Source organism: Rhinichthys klamathensis, unplaced genomic scaffold, assembly GCF_029890125.1.
Source record: "Rhinichthys klamathensis goyatoka isolate OS25496 unplaced genomic scaffold, OSU_Roscu_1.1 h1tg000298l_1, whole genome shotgun sequence".
Lineage (NCBI taxonomy): Eukaryota > Metazoa > Chordata > Actinopteri > Cypriniformes > Leuciscidae > Rhinichthys > Rhinichthys klamathensis.
Window position 1 is genome coordinate 761474 of NW_026606817.1, and position 22361 is coordinate 783834.

The following is a 22361-nucleotide window of genomic DNA, read 5'->3' on the forward strand; positions in this document are numbered from 1 at the left end:
TATCCTGGAACACCCGGTACTCTGGAGGGACTTCAGTTTTACTCTCGGTTTCTGGGGTCTCAACGGATGTGGAGTTCACCAGAATATTGGAAGATTTCAAGGGGTGTCGACAGGTCCGGCGTGTAGACGGTTTGAGCACAGAAGAAAGGCAGTCTTTGAAGCAGGAATCACTCCATTGTTGAATTTCTCCAGAGTTCCAATTGATGGTGGGTTCATGTTGGTTCATCCAGGGGCATCCCAGGATGAGGTAAGCGGTTGATTCTTCCAGAGTGGGCGGGTCCTGGTGATTGGGTGATGATTGGTGCTGTGACGGTGTGGCTAACTCTGTGACAACCCCACCTGAAACAGAAAACTTTTAAAATAATATTCCCTCTGTACTTTGGAAACTGTGGGCTTCCACACACATGCACACATCATTGTGCATGTGTGTGCATGTCAATTTTATCAAAGTTAGGGCTTTGTCAAAGGGCACTTTTATCAAAGTTACTTACAAGTTACAAGTTACTTGCTGAAATAAATAATACATGAAACAATTTTGACAGTAAATTGGATTGTTTATGTTGCTAAAGGTGTTGTGCAGTGACACACAGATCTGTTCGGTGAAGCGATCATTCCTATACAGGTGGACACCAACCGCGATCACATGACTCTTTTCAATGGTGCAATGGAGGGGAAAGGCTCAACCCCTCGCTTTTCTGGGTCAGTGCATCTACCACGGGTTGTTTTGCCAAGTCTATAGTGAACGTAGATATCGGATATGGCAGTGTAAATGCGGCCTTAGTTTGTATCACCTGTTTTTATGTGTTCTGTTTCTGTTTTCTTTGTTCCCCATGTTCCCACCCATTTGATACCATAGTTAAAGGGTTAGTTCACCCAAAAATGAAAATTATGTAATTAAGGACTCACCCTCATGTCGTTCCAAGCCCGTAAGACCTCCGTTCATCTTCGGAACACAGTTTAAGATATTTTAGATTCAGTCCCTCCATTGAAAATGTATGCACGGTATACTGTCCTTGTCCAGAAAGGAAATAAAGACATCATCAAAGTAGTTCATGTGACATCAGTGGGTTAGTTAGAGTGTTTTGAAGCATCGAAAATACATTTTGGTCCAAAAATAACAAAAACTACGACTTTATTCAGCATTGTATTGTCTTCCGGTTCTGTTGTGGATCCGCGTTCACGAGTCCGCACGAGTACCGTACATACATGTTCAATGGAGGGACAGAAAGCTCTCGGACTAAATCTAAAATATCCAACCCGATCTCACGACCAATTCGTCCGAATTTGACGAGTGATTAAAAGATGGCTAATTCGTAACAATTCGTCCGACCTCACTCGTACGAATTAGTACGATTTTTGCTAAAACGTACATATTTGACGAGTTGCCCAATTCGTATGAATTCGTACGAATGACCTACCCCTGACCCCACCCCTAAACCTACCCATCACGTGGGTTTAGACAAATCGTACAAATTCGTACGAATGAATTCGTACGAATTAGCCATCTTTTAATCACTCGTCAAATTCGGACGAATTGGTCGTGAGATAGCGTTGAAATATCTTAAACTGTGTTCCGAAGATGAACGGAGGTCTTACGTGCTTGGGACGACATGAGGGTGAGTCATTAATGACATCATTTTCATTTTTGGGTGAACTAACCCTTTAATGATTGCGTTCATCACCTGTTTCATGTGTGCAAAGTATTTGGGGTTTTTTTTCTATTTATTATAATTTTTGTCAATAAAGTATAAAAACTGCATCAATATTCTCCTCTCCTGTTACTGTCAATGACTGTTTTTTCCTAGCGTAAGGGTGGCATTTAATTATTTTACTTCAAAAAATATACGTATAATTAAATATTTTTGGCTTTAATATTCACTTACCGTTTTATAAAAACAATAAGCAAGCAGCCATATCACCCTGTAGCCCAAGTGTGGTTGCCCCCTGAAGCTAAGCAGGATTGAGCTTTTTTAGTACCTGGATAGGAGACCTCCTGAGAAAACCAGCTTGCTGCTGGTAGAGGTGTTACTGAGGCCAGCAGGGGGCGCTGCTCACCATGTGGTCTGTGTGGGTCCTAACGACCCAGTATAGTGACGGGGACACTATACTGTCATAGAGCACCGTCCTTCGGATGAGACGTAAAATCGAGGTCCTGACTCTCTGTGGTCATTAAAAATCGCACTTCTCGTAAAGAGTAGGGGTGTAACCCGGGTGTCCTGGCAAGATAACACTCATTGGCCCTTGCCAATCATGGCCTCCTAATAATCCCCATCCACTGAACTGGCTCTATCACTCTCCTCTCCACCTATAGCTGGTGTGGTGAGCGCACTGGCGCCGCTGTACTGTGGCTGCCGTCGCATCATCCAACTGGATGCTGCACACTGGTGGTGATTGAGGAGATATCCCCTGATATGATTGTGAAGCGCTTTGGGTGTACAGTGGTTCATATTAAAGCGCTATATAAATGCCTCATTCATTAAATCATTAATTCATTCAATAAGCTACTCCATGTGTGCTGTTTGTGAATACAGTCTCGCACATTATTGCTTACATATCCCAGAAAGTTGTGCAAGATGGCTCATATGTGCAAAAATCTAGATTTAATTTGTGGATTTATTTCTGCATCATCATTACTGATGAAGATTTCAGGGATGTATGACGGTGTGGTATTAACTGTTTTACATGTTTAATATTTTGGGGTCATTTTTACTAAGGTGATATCATTATAACTAAATGTCAGTGTTGTCCACCTGTGTTATTTTGAGTTTCTGTTCTTTTTTTCCATTGCTTTATGAGTGTGTGTTTAACTGTGATATGGGCTGTCCCACAGGCAAGGGACCCGAGACCATGTTTGCTGGTCAGAATCTGAATGATAATGAATGGCACACAGTGCGAGTGATCCGGAGAGGGAAGAGTCTGAAGCTGTCTGTGGATGATTTGCCCACTGTGGAAGGTATCCTATTCTGTTTCCTCCTTTTCTTTTGCTTTATACTTACTGTTACAATGGGAGTTACACATTTGGACTATTTAGTTTACCTGTGCAAGTCATTTTAGATTATTATTTTTTTAAAACATTGGCAGTACATTACTAATAATCTAGCAATGTTATTCTTTCCTTGTCATATTTTCTTGAACGGTTTAATTAACATTGGTTCATTGTCTCATCATGACGCGGATGGAATGAGGCTTCGAAATCAAGTCCATTTGGACTTAATCTTTCAAATTTTCTTTCTGGAAAACACCTATTGAACATCTACTTAAAGGCTTTTCACACTGTGATTAACACTGGGTTATCGGCATTCTAAAGCCTCTTTTAACCCCTGGTAAAGGAACGTTTCACACTACGAGTTTCACTTTATTTTGATGCTCCCTTTAACACATTCTGTTAACTATAAGTAACGTTGCACCTGTATGTCTACTAGCCCTCATTAGAGTGTTAGTAGAGTATTAGTAGACTGGTAGGGTTAGGTTTAGAATTAGTTGACGTACTTGCAAAGTTACTTATAGTTAGTAGAATGTCTTTTGGGAGACTTACAATAAAGAGTTAGCAGATATTAAGCAGACAGACTACTAATACTCTAAAGAGAGTTAGTTGACATGTAGTTGCAAAGTTACTCATAGTCAACATATTGTTAAAAAGGGACCATCAAAATAAAGTGTTACCCACACTTATAATTTAGAAGTGGGATTAGCATTGGAGCAGGATTAGAGTGGGTTTTACTCTGTTTAGGGGATAGTTCACCCAAAAATGAAAATTCTGTCAGTAATTACTCTCCCTCATGTTGTTCCAACCCCGTAAGACTTTCGTTCATCTTCGGAACACAAATTAAGATATTTTTGATTAAATCTGAGAGCTGGATCACTCCTCCATAGGCTTCTTGAGGGATCGAAACTGACCGGCCCAAAAGTTATGAAAGACATCGTTAAAATAGTCCGAGTGACTACAGTGGCTCAACCTTAAGTTTATCAAGCGACGAGAATACTTTTTGTGCGCAAAAAACAAACAAACAAAAAGACTTTATTCAACTACTCATTTCCTTCTCTGTTCGTCCGTGATACTTCATGTAGTGATATTGCGCAAAGCTTCTGTGTTGTACGTCACACGTAGGCTCACTATTGGCCGACGCTGGTCATGTGTGTGATGAGAAGCTTTGCGCAATATCACTTCGTGAAATATCACGGCCCACAGAGAAGGAAATGATTAGTTGAATAAAGTCGTTATTTTTGTTTGTTTTTTTGCGCACAAAAAGTATTCTCGTCGCTTGATAAACTTAAGGTTGAGCCTTAAATATCTTAATTTGTGTTCCGAAGATGAACGAAAGTCTTACGGGGTTGGAACAACATGAGGGAGAGTAATTACTGACAGAATTTTCATTTTTGGGTGAACCAACCCTTTAACCCCGCGTAACGGTACCAAACTGAACAGTGTACAGTATGAAAAGATGCAGGTTTCACTTTAGATTGATGGTCCCTTTAACATATTTTGTTGACTATAAGTAATGTTGCACCTACATGTATAATAACTCTCATTAGAGTGTTAGTAGAGTATTAGTAGATTGGTAGGGTTAGGGTTAGATTAAGTTGACATATACTTGCAAAGTTACTTATAGTTAGTAGAATGTCTGTTGGGGGACCATAACAATAAAGAGTTAGCAGATATTAAGCAGACATTCTACTAATAATCTACTGAGAGTTAGTTGACATGTAGTTGAAAAGTTGCCTATAGTCAACAGAATATTCAAAAGGGACCATCAAAATAAAGTGTTACCGATGCACTGTTAGAATGTTACGACTAGATGCTTAGCAGTCCACAGCCAATCGCGTGCCATGTAAATGGTGACAGAAAACGCAACAATTGGAGTGAATGAGATTCTCATTCTTACCTTTATAGTCCAAAAAGTCTGTTCAGGATAAACTTGATAGTACAGTCGGCAATGTATCATATGAGGACATTCAATGCTGAAGCGTTTATATAAACATATCGCGTGCGGCGTCCGTCTAATCAGTGACACTGACACCGGAAATATGCAAATAAGGACTTTAACTCTGGGTTTAGGAATGTACAGTTTGAAACTGCAGCGAATGAACACCCACGATTTATTGTTAAACCCCGGGTAAATTATGAGCAACGTGAAACATGAAGCAAGATAACCCAGGGTTTACAGTGATTAAGTGTTAAATATTTCAAGTGTGAAAAGCCCTACAATAGGCATTATTGAGGTCCGCAAAAGTGATCAAGATCACGTCCATATATTGTATGATAAGTTGATAAACTACTCATCATGATAGGCCTAGTTGGAGTTTGTTGGCCTTTTTATGATCCACGTGAAATAAACCTTTAATTTTTCTCAACACTCTGCCATGAAACAGGAGAGATACCAGGTGACCACACACAGCTGGAGTTTCATAACATAGAGACGGGGATCATTACAGAGAAACGTTACCAACCCGTCATGCCCTCCAACTTCATTGGGCATCTCCAGAGTTTGACATTTAATGGCAAGCCATACATCGACCTCTGCAAGAACGGAGACATCGACTACTGTGAAGTCAACGCCGTGATCGGATTTAAGAACATCATTGCAGATCCAGTGACCTTCAAGTCCTGTTCAAGCTATGTGACTCTGAGCACCCTGCAGGCGTACTACTCCATGCACTTGTTCTTCCAGTTCAAGACCACTTCATCAGACGGACTCATCCTGTTTAATAGTGGAGATGGAAATGATTTCATAGCTGTAGAGCTGGTTAAGGGGTACGTTATGGAGAAACAGACATGAGCATTACAGTTAGAGGCTCTTAGTTCTGTACATGGTTTAAGTTAATATGTGCATTAATAATTCATTAATTAATCCAATCATTCATTCAACAAATTCATTATTTTCCAAAATATTTTATAATCCTTGCAAATGAAAAAAAGAAGAAGGTATTTATAGGTATCGAAATGTATCAATGTGCACAGGTTAGTGTGGAATTTTCCAATTATTATTAGACCTATTTATATTTAGATCTTTAAAATCATCCATATTATTGACAGTCGAGGTGCTATCAGAATTGAAAATATTCATTCCTAACCAGTGATTTTATTTCTCAGAGGTTTGCCCTTCAATAGGTCAGGAAACGTAATGGAGGCATTGAGACAGAGATTTTGAGCTGACAGTGTATAGAAAAATATAACACTTACTTAAAGTGTCACGTATGAGTGGCTGTAATGAATGCACAACGATGAATAAACAGAAACCGTCTTTATTTAACAAACTAACATGCAGGAGAGTGCTAGAGAAGTCAGAAGCAGGAGGAGCCAGGCTGGGACCCAGACCACAGCCAGGATGATGGCCCATAGTGGAGTCGATGGAGGGAGGAGCCATGAGCCAAGAGCAGATGGGACCGAGCGACGCTGAAGGTTCAGGCAGCAGCGATGAGCATCTGAGGTGGAGTCAGGGTGCCAGAGGACTGAGGTGGAGCCGGTAGGATTGAGGAATAAGGTGGAGTCAGAGGGAAGGCAGAGCCTTACAAAGCCGAAGGGGTGGAGGGTCGAGGTGCAGCTGGAGACCCGGAAGTCCTTGGCGTCGGTAGAACAATGTCTTACCAAAGGGGAGCCGGAAGGGTGATGGTCCAAGGTGCCGAGGGAGGGATGAGTCAAGGTGGAGCCGACTGGTCACTGAGCAGAGGTAGAATGATGGGTTTGGCGGCTGGAGGCGGAACCAGGGGAATCTTGTGCTGATGTGGAGCTGGAGACTGGAAAGCCAGAGGCCAGAGTGGAACAAACAGAGGAGAAGCCGAGGGACTTTAGGCAAACAGCAGAGTTGGGGCAGAGGAACTGGCAGTTATTCGAAGAGAAGGTGGGAGAGGGAGGTTGGGTGGGATCTCTGTGCCGGACCGGCGGAGACACATGAGTCTTGGATCTGGACAGGACCAGTGGAGACACAGGAGACTTGGACCTGGGCAGGACCAGTGGAGACACATGAGACTTGGACCTGGGCAGGACCAGTGGCTTTTTTTTTTTTTTTTTTTTTTTTTAGTCGTTGTGTTAGTTACTTTCAATTTTTATATACTGTTGTCTTTTTATGTGTTTTATGGAAAGCGCTTTGTGCACCTTTTTGGGTGTTGTAATGGCGCTATATAAATAAAAATTGAATTGAATTGAATTGAGTCTTGGACCTGGGCAGGACCAGTGGAGACACAGGAGACTTGGAGCTGGACAGGAACAGCAGGGATGGGAGACACAGGGAAACACCCCCCTCAAATTCCTCGTAATAATTCCCAGAGGCCTTATGCAGCTCCCCCTCAGAATCAGGAGTGTGGGCGGGGCTCCATTCCATGACCTTGTGCTCCAATACACTCCCACTGGTACTGACGATGTAGCCATCTCACGCACCTGGTCAGACTTTTCCTTTGGCTCGGGCTCCAGGGCGGTGGTTGTCTCAGTCCTCAGTCCTGGCTTGTGCATCACGGTAGGCTCGGGGTCTCAGTCTGTGGTGGGCTCTGGCATTAGCTCCGTGCAGTGTGTGCGCAGTGGCTGGCTGGGCTCTGGGTCCGGAGTGGGGCAGATGGAGATCCGTTATTCACCAGCACCCACTGCACAAACGTGACGAAATCCCCCTGAACGGTCCATAGTCCGCATAGTGGGGTAGCATTGCCAAATCTAAAAAGTCCCTTGTGTGGTCCTCCAGTGAATGGTCCTTCTGCTCGAGGCAGAGCAACTAAACAGCAGTTAAGTCCAAAGTGAGAGGGGGTGGGGGGTGTAAAGAAAAACACACAGCTAAAATAGTCCATTATTGGTGCGATATTCTGTCATGTATGAGTGGCTGTAATGAAAGCTTGTATTTAAAAAGCAATGAAAGCAATGAATAAGCATGTAGGAAAGCACTGGACAAGTCACAGAAACACAAACACATAACCATAAACGATATTGGAAAACTGAACAAATGAAACTGAGGGTTTAAATACAAGGGTGAGTAATCAACATAAAACAGAACAGGTGCGTTAATTAAATGAACAACTATATAGACTAACTAGGAACACAGGCAAACAGAAACAGGGAGAACCAAACTAAAATACACTGAAACTAAACAGAACTAAACATAAATGTTACATAAAGACTTTATGTGCAATGCATTATAAAGATATTCATAATGTACGTTATAATGCATTATTATTTTCATTTTCATAAATAATTGTAACCAAAGTTAAAATGCATTATAATATTTGCAGATTCCTTGTTGCATCCGAGATTGGTTGATTTTCATGCGTTTTAATGCATTATACTTTCTAGAGGTGTAACAATTATTACGTATTACCAAAACACAATTACTCATAAGACCACACAATGCATTATAAGGTGCATTACAAATGTAAAAGCTTAGCTCAAATCATTTAATCCTGAAAGAATTTTTGACTAAAAATATTTAAGTTCTTATTGAGATGTCTGACTTTTCATTGCAGACAACTTGAGGGATTATTTAGTTCCCTTTCGAGGGAACTCGCGATGCGTCATCGACGCTTTGGGAACTCCCCCAGCGTGAATGCGTCTGAGCATCAATGTCAACTAGTCCAATGGAAAGAATGAGCGTCACGGGCGGGTGACGTCATGACCAGGAAGGCATAAGAGCACATCCGGTGAAACGCGGCATTAGCTTCTGTGTCTCAGCAAGCGATCTGTGTCATTTTGTCTCTGTCTATTTACTGTTGTCTGTTGCGGAAAAGGATGGAAACTAAACAAGTGTACAAACAGTGTGCTTCTCCCTGCCCGCGTTATTTAACGGGTGGGGACACACACGAGCTTTGTGTCATTTGTTTGGGAGTGGAGCATGCGGTCTCAGCCTTCGAGGGGGCTGAGTGCCAGCATTGTGAAATGCTACCGCTTCGCATGCTCCGCTCTCGCCTGTCACTCTTCGATAAAGAGAGTGGGCAGGCTCGCGATCCGCAGGGATCAGGACCCGCGTCTGCCGAGGCAGCGCGGAGAATGCATTCCTGGGGATCGCAAAAGGATCTTTCGGAGGGGTTGGAGACGGGTCCGAGGGCTCTTTCTCCTTCCTTACCCGAAAGATCCAGCGGCCCCCCACGCTCTGCGGTTTCTTCCGCCCGGGGAGAGAGCCCTCCATTACTTCATTGCTCTTGCTCCGAGGAGGTCGATGCTATGAGTTTGGAGAGTGAAAGCACACACATGGGGGAAAGAGATTCACAATTTATTTCCCCAGCATATGATGAGCTGGTGGATGTTATGTCGCGGGCTGTAGAGAAATTAAAGATTGAATGGCCATCTGATAATAGGGGCGCTCGTCCTAAGAGTAAATAAGATGAGCGCTTTTTATCTTCTACTGCTTCATCTCCACCACGAGGGCTTCCATTTTTTCCTGATCTTCACAATGAGATTTCTAAATCATGGAATAAGCCATACTCATCACGAATTTTCAGCCCTCAAGTTAATATTTATTCGAGAATTAGAGGGCTGAAAGAGTATGGTTATGAGGCGATGCCCCAGGCGGAACAGAATTTAGCCAGCTATCTTTCCCCTGGTCCCGCATCGTCTCTGAAAGCCTCGGCTTTGCCCACTAGACCGCTCAAAGCCACGTCGGTGTTAGTGGGCAAAGCTTATACGGCAGCAGGTCAAGCTGGAGCATGTCTGCATACTATGGCAGTGCTTCAGGCTTATCAAGCTGACCTGCTGGGGGATCTGGATAATAGTGAGGGAGTTAGTCATGACGATATTCGAGAACTTCGTCGGGCTACCGATCTTTCTCTCAGGGCTACTAAAGAGACCGCCAGAGCAATTGGGCGGTCTATGGCAGCTTTGGTAGCTACTGAGAGACATTTATGGTTGAATCTTTCTGAGATTAAAGAAAAAGATCGTGCTTTTTTGTTAGATGCTCCGCTTGAACCTTCTGGTCTCTTTGGTGACGCAGTCCACACGGTCGTCGAGAGATTTCAGGAATCAAAAAAGCAAGCGGACGCTTTCAAAAAGTTTATCCCTCACCGTGTCCAGCCCCCTGGGGCTGCTGGGCGTGAGCAGCCCCAGCCATCAAGCTCATCATATCGTGTGCATCAGAAAGAGAGTGTTGTGTCTCGTGCACCTCCACGTGGAAACTGGAGACAGACGCAACCCTCTCAGCCGAAGTCTTCTAAGTCGAAGCCGGATCTGAGGACCGCTCTTCAGGCGAAGAAGACTTCGGCTCCAAAAAAAAAAAAAAGGTCCTGATGTTCATCCATCAGGCCTGTGAGGACAGCCCCGACCAAAATAGAGTGGTGTACACCTCATTATACGGTGCCTGTTCCATTTCGGGGTCCTCACGAGACCGTTCTGCCAACCCTGCCACCCTCGGTGCTTCAGGGCGCAGCGGTCTCCAGCGAGTTGCTGATGCTATGCTGCGGCACAGAATCGGTTTCGCGCCCTCTGAGGGGGGCTTTAGAGCGGCCAGTTCAGGTAGTTCCTGCCATTATGTTTCAGGCTCTGGAATTGGCTGTCTCGATAACACCAGAGACCAGCCTCGAGAGGCTGGTTCCCTTAGTAAATTTTCTGGCAGCGTGGAAGCTTCTGCCGAATATTTCTCATTGGGTCCTGCAGATTGTAGAGAAGGATACAGAATCCAGTTTGGTTCTCGTCCTCCTCTTTACAACGGGGTGCTGCCCACAGTCGTGCATCCCGAGCAGGCTCTGGTAATGGAGCAAGAGGTAAAGGCCCTGTTAGCAAAGGAAGCTATAGAGAGTCGGGTTTTTACAGCCGTTATTTCATTGTTCCAAAAAAGGATGGGGGGTTGCGTCCCATTTTAGATCTTCGTCTGTTGAATCGGTCAGTACAGAAACTCAAGTTCAAGATGCTGACACTCAAACAGATCGTGACTCAAATCAGATCCGAGGACTGGTTTGTCACGATAGATCTGAAGGACACTTACTTCCATATCTCCATCCTCCCTCAGCACAGGAAGTTCCTAAGGTTTTCTTTCGGGGGCAAAGAATACCAATATCGGGTTCTTCCTTTCGGTCTAGCTTTATCACGCCGCACGTTCACGAAATGCGTGGATGCAGCTCTAGCCCCTCTCAGGCTTCAGGGCATACGTATTCTGAACTACATCGACGACTGGCTGATTCTGGCGGAATCAGAGCAGTTGGCGGTTCGGCACCGAGGTGTCGTTCTCGCTCATATGCAGATGTTGGGGTTGAGGCTCAATGCCAAGAAGAGTGTTCTTTCTCCAGTACAGAGAACCACTTTCCTTGGTGTGGTATGGGATTCAGTGACGATGCGGGCCACTCTATCACCCGTTCGTGTAGCTGCTATCCTGACAGCCACCAAAGAGCTAAAGCTAGGCCAGTCACGCACTGTGAAACAGTTCGAGAGACTGTTGGGTCTCTTGGCGGCAGCGTCCAACGTGATACCTTTTGGCCTGCTGTACATGAGACCTTTACAGTGGTGGCTAAGGACCAGAGGGTTCTCCCCGAGGGGAAACCCACTTCGTATGATCAAGGTCACGCGGCGGTGCCTTCGTGCCTTAATTATATGGAGGAAGCATTGGTTCTTAACCCAGGGTCCGGTATTGGGAGCTCTTTGCCATCGTGTTACGATCTCGACAGATGCTTCCCTCACCGGCTGGGGAGCGGTAATGGAAGGCCGCTCGGTTCAGGGTCTGTGGAAAAGTCATCATCTTTCGTGGCACATCAATTGCCTGGAGATGATGGCTGTCTTCAATGCGTTGAGACAGTTTCTCCCAGACCTGAGGGGCCATCATGTGCTTATACGAACAGACAACACATCAGTGGTCTCTTATCTGAACCGTCAGGGGGGTCTGCGGTCGCGTCCGCTTTGCAAACTGGCGCACCAGATCCTCCTGTGGTCTCTGGGGAAGGTACTCTCCCTGAGGGCAGTGTATATTCCTGGGGACCAGAATATGGGGGCAGACATCCTGTCGAGGCAGGAGCTGAGGCCAGGGGACTGGAGACTCCACCCCGAGGCGGTGGAGAAAATTTGGGAGTTTTACGGCCAAGCAGAGGTGGATCTGTTTGCGTCTCAGCATACGACGCACTGTCCACTTTGGTTCTCCCTTACTCACCCAGCCCCCCTGGGGCTGGATGCTATGGTGCAGACGTGGCCGAGGCTACGTCTGTACGCATTTCCCCCTGTTGCTCTGCTCCCAGGAGTTCTGGAACGAGTCCGCCAGCACGGAATAAGCCTACTGCTTGTAGCACCACGCTGGCCGAGTCGGATCTGGTTTGTGGACCTGATCCATCTCTTAGACGGTCCTCCCTTGGAGATCCCGATCAGGAGAGACCTTCTGTCTCAGGCCGGGGGCACAATATTTCACCCTCGATCAGAGATTTGGAACCTGTGGGTTTGGCCTCTGAGGGGGCCCAACTCATAGAGAGTGGTCTCTCAGCTGAGGCTGCTGAGACCATCCTAAGCTCCAGAGCTCCAGCTACTAGGAAACTTTATGCGCTTAAATGGAGAGTTTTTTCTGTATGGTGTCACCGACATCAGTGGGATCCAGTTAACTGTTCTGTGAACACAGTACTCGAGTTCCTGCAGGAGCGCTTTACGTCAGGTCTATGTCCTTCCACGCTCAAGGTCTGCGTGGCGGCCATTGCGGCTTACCACGCCCTGGTGGGGGGTACATCGTTGGGTCGAGACCCCCTGATTACACGTTTCCTTCGTGGCACATTGAGGCTGAGGCCTGCAACTCGCACTAAGGTGCCAGCTTGGGATCTTGCTATAGTACTAGAAGGCCTGTCTAGGGCTCCGTTCGAGCCCTTAGATTCGGTTTCAGAGAAATTTCTTACCCTCAAGACTATCTTTCTGTTAGCTATTTCTTCCCTTAAGAGAGTTGGAGACCTTCAGGCCCTTTCGGTTTCCCCCACCTGCCTTGAGTTTGCACCGGGGATGGTCAAGGCATTCTTATATCCGAAACAGGGATACGTCCCTAAGGTGCCGACCTTGATCCCGAGGCCTATTGTGCTGCAGGCTTTCTGTCCTCCTCCTTTTACATCTGCGGACCAGGAAAGGCTGAACCTCTTGTGTCCAGTGCGAGCACTGGATACTTATGTTCATCGGACATCTTCAATGAGGAAGTCCGACCAGTTATTTATTTGCTTTGGATCACCTAAGAAGGGTCTTCCTGCTTCTAAACAGACGGTTAGTAAGTGGATAGTCGAGGCTATTTCACTTGCATACGAGTACTCTGACCATCCGTGTCCCTTGGTGGTCAGAGCTCACTCTACGAGGGGTATGGCGGCCTCTAAAGCCTTGTTATTTGGGGTTTCTCTCCAAGACGTTTGTGATGCGGCAGGCTGGTCCTCACAGCTCACATTCGTCAGGTTTTACAGTTTGGACCTGGATGCTGCCCCAGGTTCTCAGGTGCTTAGTGCTTAGTTCCAACAGACTGACACTCAGGTACTTGGAATTCTGGCGTTTTGGGTATTCTCGTTCCCAAAGCGTCGATGACGCATCGCGAGTTCCCTCGAAAGGGAACGTCTCAGGTTACGACTGTAACCATAGTTCCCTGAGAAAGGGAACGAGACGATGCGTCACCCTGCCATACTTCCTGCATCCCTGTGATCGGCTTGCTTCGACTTTTTGAAGCTAATGCCGCGTTTCACCGGATGTGCTCTTATGCCTTCCTGGTCATGACGTCACCCGCCCGTGACGCTCATTCTTTCCATTGGACTAGTTGACATTGATGCTCAGACGCATTCACGCTGGGGGCGTTCCCAAAGCGTCAATGATGCATCGTCTCGTTCCCTTTCTCAGGGAACTATGGTTACAGTAGTAACCTGAGACGATTTCTTCTGATACTCTCGACTTGAGCAAACATGTCAGTTTAGGGTCTTTATCTCAAGAGTAAAACTTTTCTTCAGCAAAATGTCTCCATGTAATTACATCTCTATCTAAGAAAAACAATCGAGATATTACAGAGATCTTGTTTGGGATTTTTCTTTTCCATATTGGTAAACTGTATTCAGCTTGCACCTGATAATGGATCTTAAATCTCTGTTTAGCTACCTGCATTACGTCTCAGATCTGGGAAACGGTGCTCATCTCATCAAAGGAAACTCAAACAAACCTCTCAATGACAACCAGTGGCACAATGTCATTATCTCCAGAGACACAAATAACCTGCACACTGTCAAAATCGACACCAAAATCACCACCCAGACCACCGTGGGGGCCAAAAACCTGGACTTAAAAGGTAGATTTCACAGTAGTGTTATTGTAACTTGTCAATTCATGCAGCCGCTGTGACAAAGGGTTTTATCGATGAAAAATATTTTTTTAGATCCACAAATAAATTTTATACAATAATAAATGCAAAATATATTATGTTCCTTTGTGAACTGATTTCATTTAAAAGTTTAGAGAGAGAGAGATGATATATGATAACAATATATGATATTTAACTATATCATTATGAACATTATACTCTCTCTTTTTTGGCTCTCTTTGCAGGTGATCTTTATATTGGTGGTGTTCCCGAGGAGATGTACAAAGATTTACCCAAGTTAGTTCACGCAAAGGAAGGATTTCAAGGCTGTTTGGCATCTGTGGACCTGAACGGCCGTTTGCCAGACCTGATGTCAGAAGCGCTGGCCTGTGTTGGACAGATTGAGAGAGGATGTGAAGGTGACAACATCGTTTTTCTTTCTGTGTAATATGCGGAGTAATGCAATAACTATTGATGCTACAAGTTCTGATCACCCTCTCAGGGTTTATTTTGCAGCCATGGCCTGCTGACTCTAGATAAGTGAGTTGACAGGTAGGTACATTATTACTTGAATGCCCACAGGGGACCTTCAAAATGTAACCCTTAGGTATGGTGGCCCAGTAGTGCACAACACAACGCAATTCAAAAAGCAAACATAAGTTCACAACATAACAGAAACAAGCCACAACACAACGCAAATGCTCCCGACTAGGGGGCTCTCGGAGCTCTGTAAAGTTAGTTTTCCTTGCCACTGTTCTAAAGTCGACAGTCTTACAAAGATATCAATACCACAAGTTTTAACAGTTTGTAACCATTGTATATCGACATGAGATATTAATTCAAAATCAAATGCGTGCATTATAGCTGCATATTTATACCTAAGAATGCTTTGTCGCGCTACCACGGTGCAGAATGCCTAAGGGAACGTCTGCCAATTCCACCAAGTGGTTAAAACGTATAATTTGTATTAATTAAAGTGACTTTTAACATTTAAAAACAAACATGTTCAAATTCCAAATCTTTTAGTAGGTTTCTATTGGTAAGACTGACTTACTACTGGTGACATTTTGCCAAAACCTCCCTTCATGTATACAGTAGTCCATCCCCCCTCTTATTTCTTACTGCTAATATCTCTATCCATTTGCAAAAAAAAAAAAAGCCTATAGACTAAATAAGTAATACTCATGTGCATGACGTAACGGTTTTCACAGATTCGCGTTTTTGTAGTTTACACATAGTGTTAGTTTTCAAAAGCATTTTGAAACCAGTTTTCAAAGGTTTGTGTTTTCAGGCCACCAAACCGCTGTTGTCCTGTAATGAATGGCCAAATTTAGGCCAAATGAATGGCCTAAAAAGTCTTCCATTTTTAGTTGAAAACAGTGTCGTGTAAACGGCCCTGTGGTTTACTCAGTTTACCTCAGTAAGCATTCTACACTCTCAGTATTTTGCTATAGATGTTCATTGTGTCTCATGCAAATGCAGAAGTTTATAGTGTCAGCCGGAAACCCTCTTAAATGGATAGAATGGTTTCTGCTGAGTTGCTGCATGAAATCTACTTTACATACACAGTGTTATACCACAAACAACATGCATATTTCATTCAGTTTTCATTACATTCCTATTTTACATAAATGACACATTGACCTTTTCTTGGCAGCTGCTTTGTCCTTGTTCGGGAGTGCTCGTACTGTATCTGGGTGTTTCACAATTCATTATTGATGAATTCTCATTTCCTTTCCTTGCGTCCTTGCTCCTCTCTCTTAAGATTCAAGGGCAGCATGTAAGGAAAGGAAACAAGGTGGAGGAAGAAGTTGTGCACAAGGGATCCGTATGCCCTGTTGTTAGATATTAATTAAGATATGCATGTGAAATTTCATTAGGGTATTGAGAAGCACTCCATGCGTAAGGGCACAAGTGTTTTTTATTGGTCCATTTGGGATCAAGGAACCAAGAGCGCTTTTGAGGATGAAATAATAATTGGGTTTGCCAAAGGTTAGTATCGTCGAATCTTCATAGTTTTGCTTGAGCTGCACCATTAAATTAGCCTGGCATGCCAGACCTACATCAAGATGTTAGGTCTGGGAACTCTCCATTGACATGCCTCAATCCGAGGGGCGGATAAACGGTTACCTTTCAAAATCCCTCTGCACGCAATAGGATAGCGCTACAACCAACCAGAGCAACGAACGGTTGTGGATGAGTGAGTCCCATGCGTTTTTCCACCAGCGGAGCTAATTGATATATTAAACTTTTGCCGTATCAGGTCGGTAAAACTCCGAACACATCTTCCTTTTTTAAGAATGACTTAAGTGACGTTCTCTTAACTCCAAGTCCTCCAGAGTCGCGGCCAAAGCCGATTCGAAAGACCGCTGCATCTTCATTGTTTTTAAGTAGCAGGGAAATCACCTATGGAAATCACGCGGAACGTCATGAACTGTGCCGTCATTGTGTTAAGCCCGCCCGCCGACTCTATACACAATGTGATTGGCCTGACCAGTTTTTGGTTTTTACAGCTCAAACGCCTATGGAGAGTTGCTAGACCACACTGGCTGCGAAATAATTTTTGCTGCCGCTAGGGTGCGTCTAGATTTCTAGGCTACCATTAAATGACTGGTTAGGAACTTTCTGCCCAAAACATCCTCTTTGCCAAAGGTTGCAATTCCAGTATTCCAGGATTGCATCTTAGATGTGACCAAAACCTGGGAAAAACCATTCGTAGGTCCTAATTACAGGATTCAATGCTTTATTGGTGATGGATGAGGCAAATCAGACATATCAGATAACTATCCGATCAGTCATATGAAGTGAGCAGGTGTAAACAGGCTCTGAGAATAAATGGGATGCTGGCTGGTATTATAGTAAATTGGAGGCGTGGCCCTAGTCAGCAGCCAATCAGAGCTTCAAGAGCACTTATTAAAGTCCCCCTGTGGTGTAAATCCAGCTTTTAATGTTGTTTATATGTCTATATGGTGTTTTTAATATGCTTTAAGACAAACCATGTGTCGTTCATAAGTCGACAGCATTGCTGAGTATTTTCTGCTTAAAACTGCAGTGAACCAAAGACAGTCTCAAAAACACGGTTTGAAATCGCTGGTGTTTCTGACGTCACAAACGACCTTGTAACCAATCAGATCAACGTGTGATCGTCAACCAGTGGATCTCTGAGCTGAGTGAGTGAGTGGAGGCGGGGCTCATTTGCATATTCATAGAACCGCATATACTAAATGAGGCAAGGGTGTAGAGTTACATTCAAGATATTTGAAGCCATGAAGAATTTTTTTCAAGGAAAAAAATTTTAAATGTGTAATTTTGGTGATCAAAGATGAGTTTTAAGGGATGAAATTATTGATTACAGGGGGACTATAAAGGACGTATCTCTCATATAGTGATCTGTGTCTCGGACGACATACTTATCCGATCATTTTGTGCTGCTAACACCCTAAAAATGCACTGAAGACTTGTACTCCACTGAAAACTACTCTTAAAATGTGTAGTTCATGAACCCTTTCAACTACAGGTGTGATTAGCGAGTAGTTAGGATAACAAATTTCTTTAGACTTTTTCTCTGTGTGAGACATACAATTCTTCCTGATGAATATCGTCTCTCATCATTTATCTCTATGCTGTGCATATTTACTCACCTACTTTATATGTATTAAGTATTTTTATTTATTTACTTAAATCAGTATGCTCCATCCACATTCTTGTACCACATCTTTTTGGTAAAAGATGGTATCTTTGCATGTACATGTTTTTCTTTGTATTATATTCCTTTTATTAAACAAAAACAAGGGCTTTTTATTTTATAAAATTTGTCACACATTATATTAGGTGTCTTTAATAGGGATGCACGATATATCAGCCACCATATCGGTATCGGACGATATATGTTCATTTTTAATGTTATTGTTATCGGTCCAATAAGAAGATTTGGCCGATATCTTAAAGCCAATAAATAATGGATTATTTCCTTTAGCTAAAACACTTTGCCATGACGGTTTTGAATTGCTTGAAAAGCTTTTTTTGATACAGAAAGTTGGCCATAGGAGTGTAAAATCTATTTTAAAACTTACACTGGTATGCTACTGCTACTGTACTTTTTTCGTTTAATTTATTTAAAAATGCTTGGGACATGTCTTTTAATGGTGAGACTTATGTTTTGTAATCAGTTTTGTATTAAAACAAATTTGGATTTAGATTTATCAGCCAATATATCGTTATCGGCTTTCAAATATAAAGAATTATCAGTTATTGATATCGGCTAATATTGTAATATCTTTGCATCCCTAGTTTTTAACTGCTATGTACCTACATGAAATGATAATAATTGTTAAGTACAACTTACAATTGTGTTGCTGTTGTATTGGAAGACACTTGTGCTGATATTGAGGAGGATACGGATATGGTTAGGACAGGTTGTTGGTTTATGGGTGGGTTAAGAGGTCAACAGTGTATTTATAGATGTAATCACAGAAATTAATAAGTACATGCAGGTGTTTTTAAATGTAAGTACAATGTAAAAACACAATGGCCCCTATTTTAACGATCTGAAACGCAAGTATCAAGCGCGAAGCGCAAGTAACTTTGTGGCCGGATCCCGGCGCTGTTGCTATTTTACCGGCGGGATAAATGACCCTTGCGCCCGACGCAAGTTTAAAAGGGGTTGGTCTGAAATAGCTTCATTATTCATAGGTGTGGTTTGGGCGTAACGTGAAATAAACCAATCAGAGCGTCATCTCACATACCCTTTAAGAGCAGGTGCGCATGTTGCATGGCGGATTGCTATTATAACGGCGGATTTACCAGGCGCGCGCCAGGAGCGGTTCACAGCCGAGGAGACCGACGCTCTTGTCAGGACCGTGAAAGACAGAGAAGTGACGTTGTATGGGGATGGGAGAAACCCACCCAAATCAGTGTCAGTTAAACAGGCGTGGGAGGAAAAAAAACTAATTTTTTTACATTTTCATGGACACCACAATGATTTCCCTCATGTGTTAATATTTTTCCTTGTTATAATGTATGATTTGCGAAAATAAAAACTGCTGCATCTGTGTTGATGAGAGAATCAAAGTGTATGCGCGTTGTGCACCCGCTACATTATGGCCAAGCATGCGCGCTTAAAATAGCATTATGAACAACGCGCCACTGACTTTAGACTAGGTTTGTTCTGGTCAGTGGCGGAATTGTTTTCTGGAACTGCAAAATAGCATGAGGGAAAGTTTGCACCGAAACACGCCTCCTTTTTGCTCCGACCCGCCCCGGGAGCGCAAATTCATTTCCTAGTTTACCGACGTGCGTCTGTGGAGGGAAAAGCCCGCTTTGCGCGGGTGCAAAATCGGAATGATACATGCGTCAGTGTACAAAGTAATTTGCGCCGAGTGCAAGATAGGCCCCAATAAGTGCAGCGTATCAAATGATTCATTTAAATGTTAGTACACTCAACTAAAGACACTCAGTAAGTATAACGTGGGACCAAGTTTGGTTTTATTGTACAGTAGTTAATGCCTTAATAACAAAGCTTCATGTAATAGCATAATTTTAAATGTATTATGTCTGGGATATCTGATCCCGTTCGTTATTAGTTTCACTTTCATGGACTTTTAGTTTGTATTCATCAGTCACATGTGTTCTTTGTCTTTGTTTCCCGCCACTCATCTGTTGCCATGGACACTAACCATAATCTCATCGTTCAGTTTGTCACCACTGTGTATTTCAGTTCCTCCTTGTTCACGCTTCATTTTTTTTGTCTTGTTAAAAGACAAGGCACGCTGTTGCCTCGTCGTTTAATAAAACCTTGTTTATGTTTTGTAATCCTGTCATCCGTCTTTATCTTCTTCTTCATCTTGTGAAAATTGTATTAGGAATGTAATAAAATGTGTGTTTTCCGGTGCCTGATCTCTGATGTAGGGCCCAGCACGACCTGTCAGGAGGACTCCTGTGGTAACCAGGGCGCTTGTCTCCAGCAGTGGGAGGGCTTCGCCTGCGACTGCAGTATGACCACTTACGGAGGACCTCTGTGCAATGATGGTTAGTGAGAATGTTTTGCATCATATTTTAAAAAGTACAACAGATGCCTGCTTGATATGTGGTGTTGATTGATATGTCCAGGGTAATAATGATGAGGTAACCACACCCATATATTTGTGAAGTGGACTGTGGACTAACATATGGACGCTTTGACATGTTCGGTGTAGACAGCTGCAAGCTGGTGTGACGTGTCATGTCAAATATAGCGGCTGAAATCACCATTCACCAAATCACCATTTGGTCTTCACTGCTTTGCAATTACTACAGTAATTCATGGTGGTATGACAAATTAATTTGATGAAATTAATGACTGAACAAATTAAAAATAGCGTTGCATTAAATTCATTTGAGATAAAAAGAAATCTGCTTGCACAGTTGTATAAAAGTAGCATAATTATGTTTATAATAGTCCATGTCATGTCATCTATTTACAATTTAGGAACTCATTTGTAGAGATTCAACCTGTAAAAATGATTTGCTTTTTGAGAGTATTCCACATGGAACATTTCACAATACAAAATCACAAAACACACTGAAATCCCAAAACAAAACTCAACCAAATGGGCTGTTTCTGAAATTTAAACAAAAGAAATAGTTATTTCTGCTATATTTCAAGTCACCTTCATTTATATAGCGCTTTTAACAATATAGATTGTTTCAAAGCAGCTTTACAGACACGCTATTACCTAGAATACCAAAGATTGTTTGTAAGTCTTTAGAGTTTAGAGTGTTTTCTATTGGAGGAAAATGGTTACATTTAATGCAGTAAACTCACTGATTTTCTGCTGGTCTCAATGTGACAAAGCACTGCTGTATTGTCTGTCACCACTTGAGGGCACTCACATGAAGCACAAACAACACTTACTGAATCACACCATCTCGAAAATCTGACAGCATGTCTTTCTGCAGCCTTCATGTTAAGAGTTGCACAAAGGGTTCATATACTCGCTGGTGCTTGAAAGTCAGTTTTGAGCTGAGGAAATTAATTAAACGTCTTTAACGTTGATTTCAGCTTGTAGCCTGAAATGAAAACATGTGAAATGAGCATCAACACTGTGGAAATGCAGCTAATCAGCGGTAGATCTAGATCACTTTCAGTAGTTATGAACTGTACTGAAGGATGTGTGTTCAGAAAAGAGGGAATGATGTTCATATTTCTTCTCATTCAGGAAGGGTGATAGTTCTTCATAAGAACTTTTCACATTAGAAATAGTTCAAATTAAGATAAACCGGGGTTAGGCACAATGTGAAAAGCCTGGTAGAGTCCCTCACACTAACTATGTTTACATGCAACCAAACAGTCAGTTTATAAGATTGATGGCTCAATCAGACTCAAACGCCTACTAGTAAACACCTCAATCAGAACGACTGAGCTTGATCGTAATAAAATTTAGATCCGATTGAAGTATCTTGATTGAATCTTAAAGGGATAGCTCACCCAAAAATGAAAATTCTGTCATTATTTACTAACCCTCACGTCATTCTAAACCCGTAAGACTTTCGTTCATCTACATTTGAGCTTCAGCAAGAACCAATGAGGTTCATTCTCGTGTTACGCATCACGTTTGAGCTTCAGCAAGAACCAATGAGGTTCATTCTCGTGTTACGCATCACGTTTGAGCTTCAGCAGAACCAATGAGGTTCATTCTCGTGTTACGCAGCACGTTTGAGCTTCAGCAAGAGCCAATGAGGTTCATTCTCATGTTACGCATCACGTTTGAGCTTCAGCAGAACCAATGAGGTTCATTCTCGTGTTACGCAGCACGTTTGAGCTTCAGCAAGAACCAATGAGGTTCATTCTCGTGTTACGCAGCACGTTTGAGCTTCAGCAAGAGCCAATGAGGTTCATTCTCATGTTACGCATCACGTTTGAGCTTCAGCAGAACCAATGAGGTTCATTCTCGTGTTACGCAGCACGTTTGAGCTTCAGCAAGAACCAATGAGGTTCATTCTCGTGTTACGCAGCACGTTTGAGCTTCAGCAAGAACCAATGAGGATCATTCTCGTGTTACGCAGCACGTTTGAGCTTCAGCAAGAACCAATGAGGTTCATTCTCGTGTTACGCAGCACGTTTGAGCTTCAGCAGAACCAATGAGGATCATTCTCGCGTTACGCAGCACGTTTGAGCTTCAGCAAGAACCAATGAGGTTC

The 22361-nt window shown here is 43.2% G+C and overlaps 1 protein-coding gene across 17 annotated transcripts in view; it reads left to right on the forward strand.

The window, feature by feature from the left end:
- Window positions 1–22361, forward strand: part of nrxn1b (neurexin 1b) — a 148499-nt gene that overhangs the window by 76528 nt on the left and 49610 nt on the right. For all 17 annotated transcript variants that reach the window (XM_056270173.1, XM_056270178.1, XM_056270179.1 and 14 more), the window contains 5 exons: window positions 2831–2953; window positions 5371–5752; window positions 13981–14171; window positions 14429–14602; window positions 20091–20210. In XM_056270173.1, coding sequence (XP_056126148.1) covers window positions 2831–2953; window positions 5371–5752; window positions 13981–14171; window positions 14429–14602; window positions 20091–20210 — 990 coding nt within the window. The remainder of the gene's footprint in view (window positions 1–2830; window positions 2954–5370; window positions 5753–13980; window positions 14172–14428; window positions 14603–20090; window positions 20211–22361) is intronic.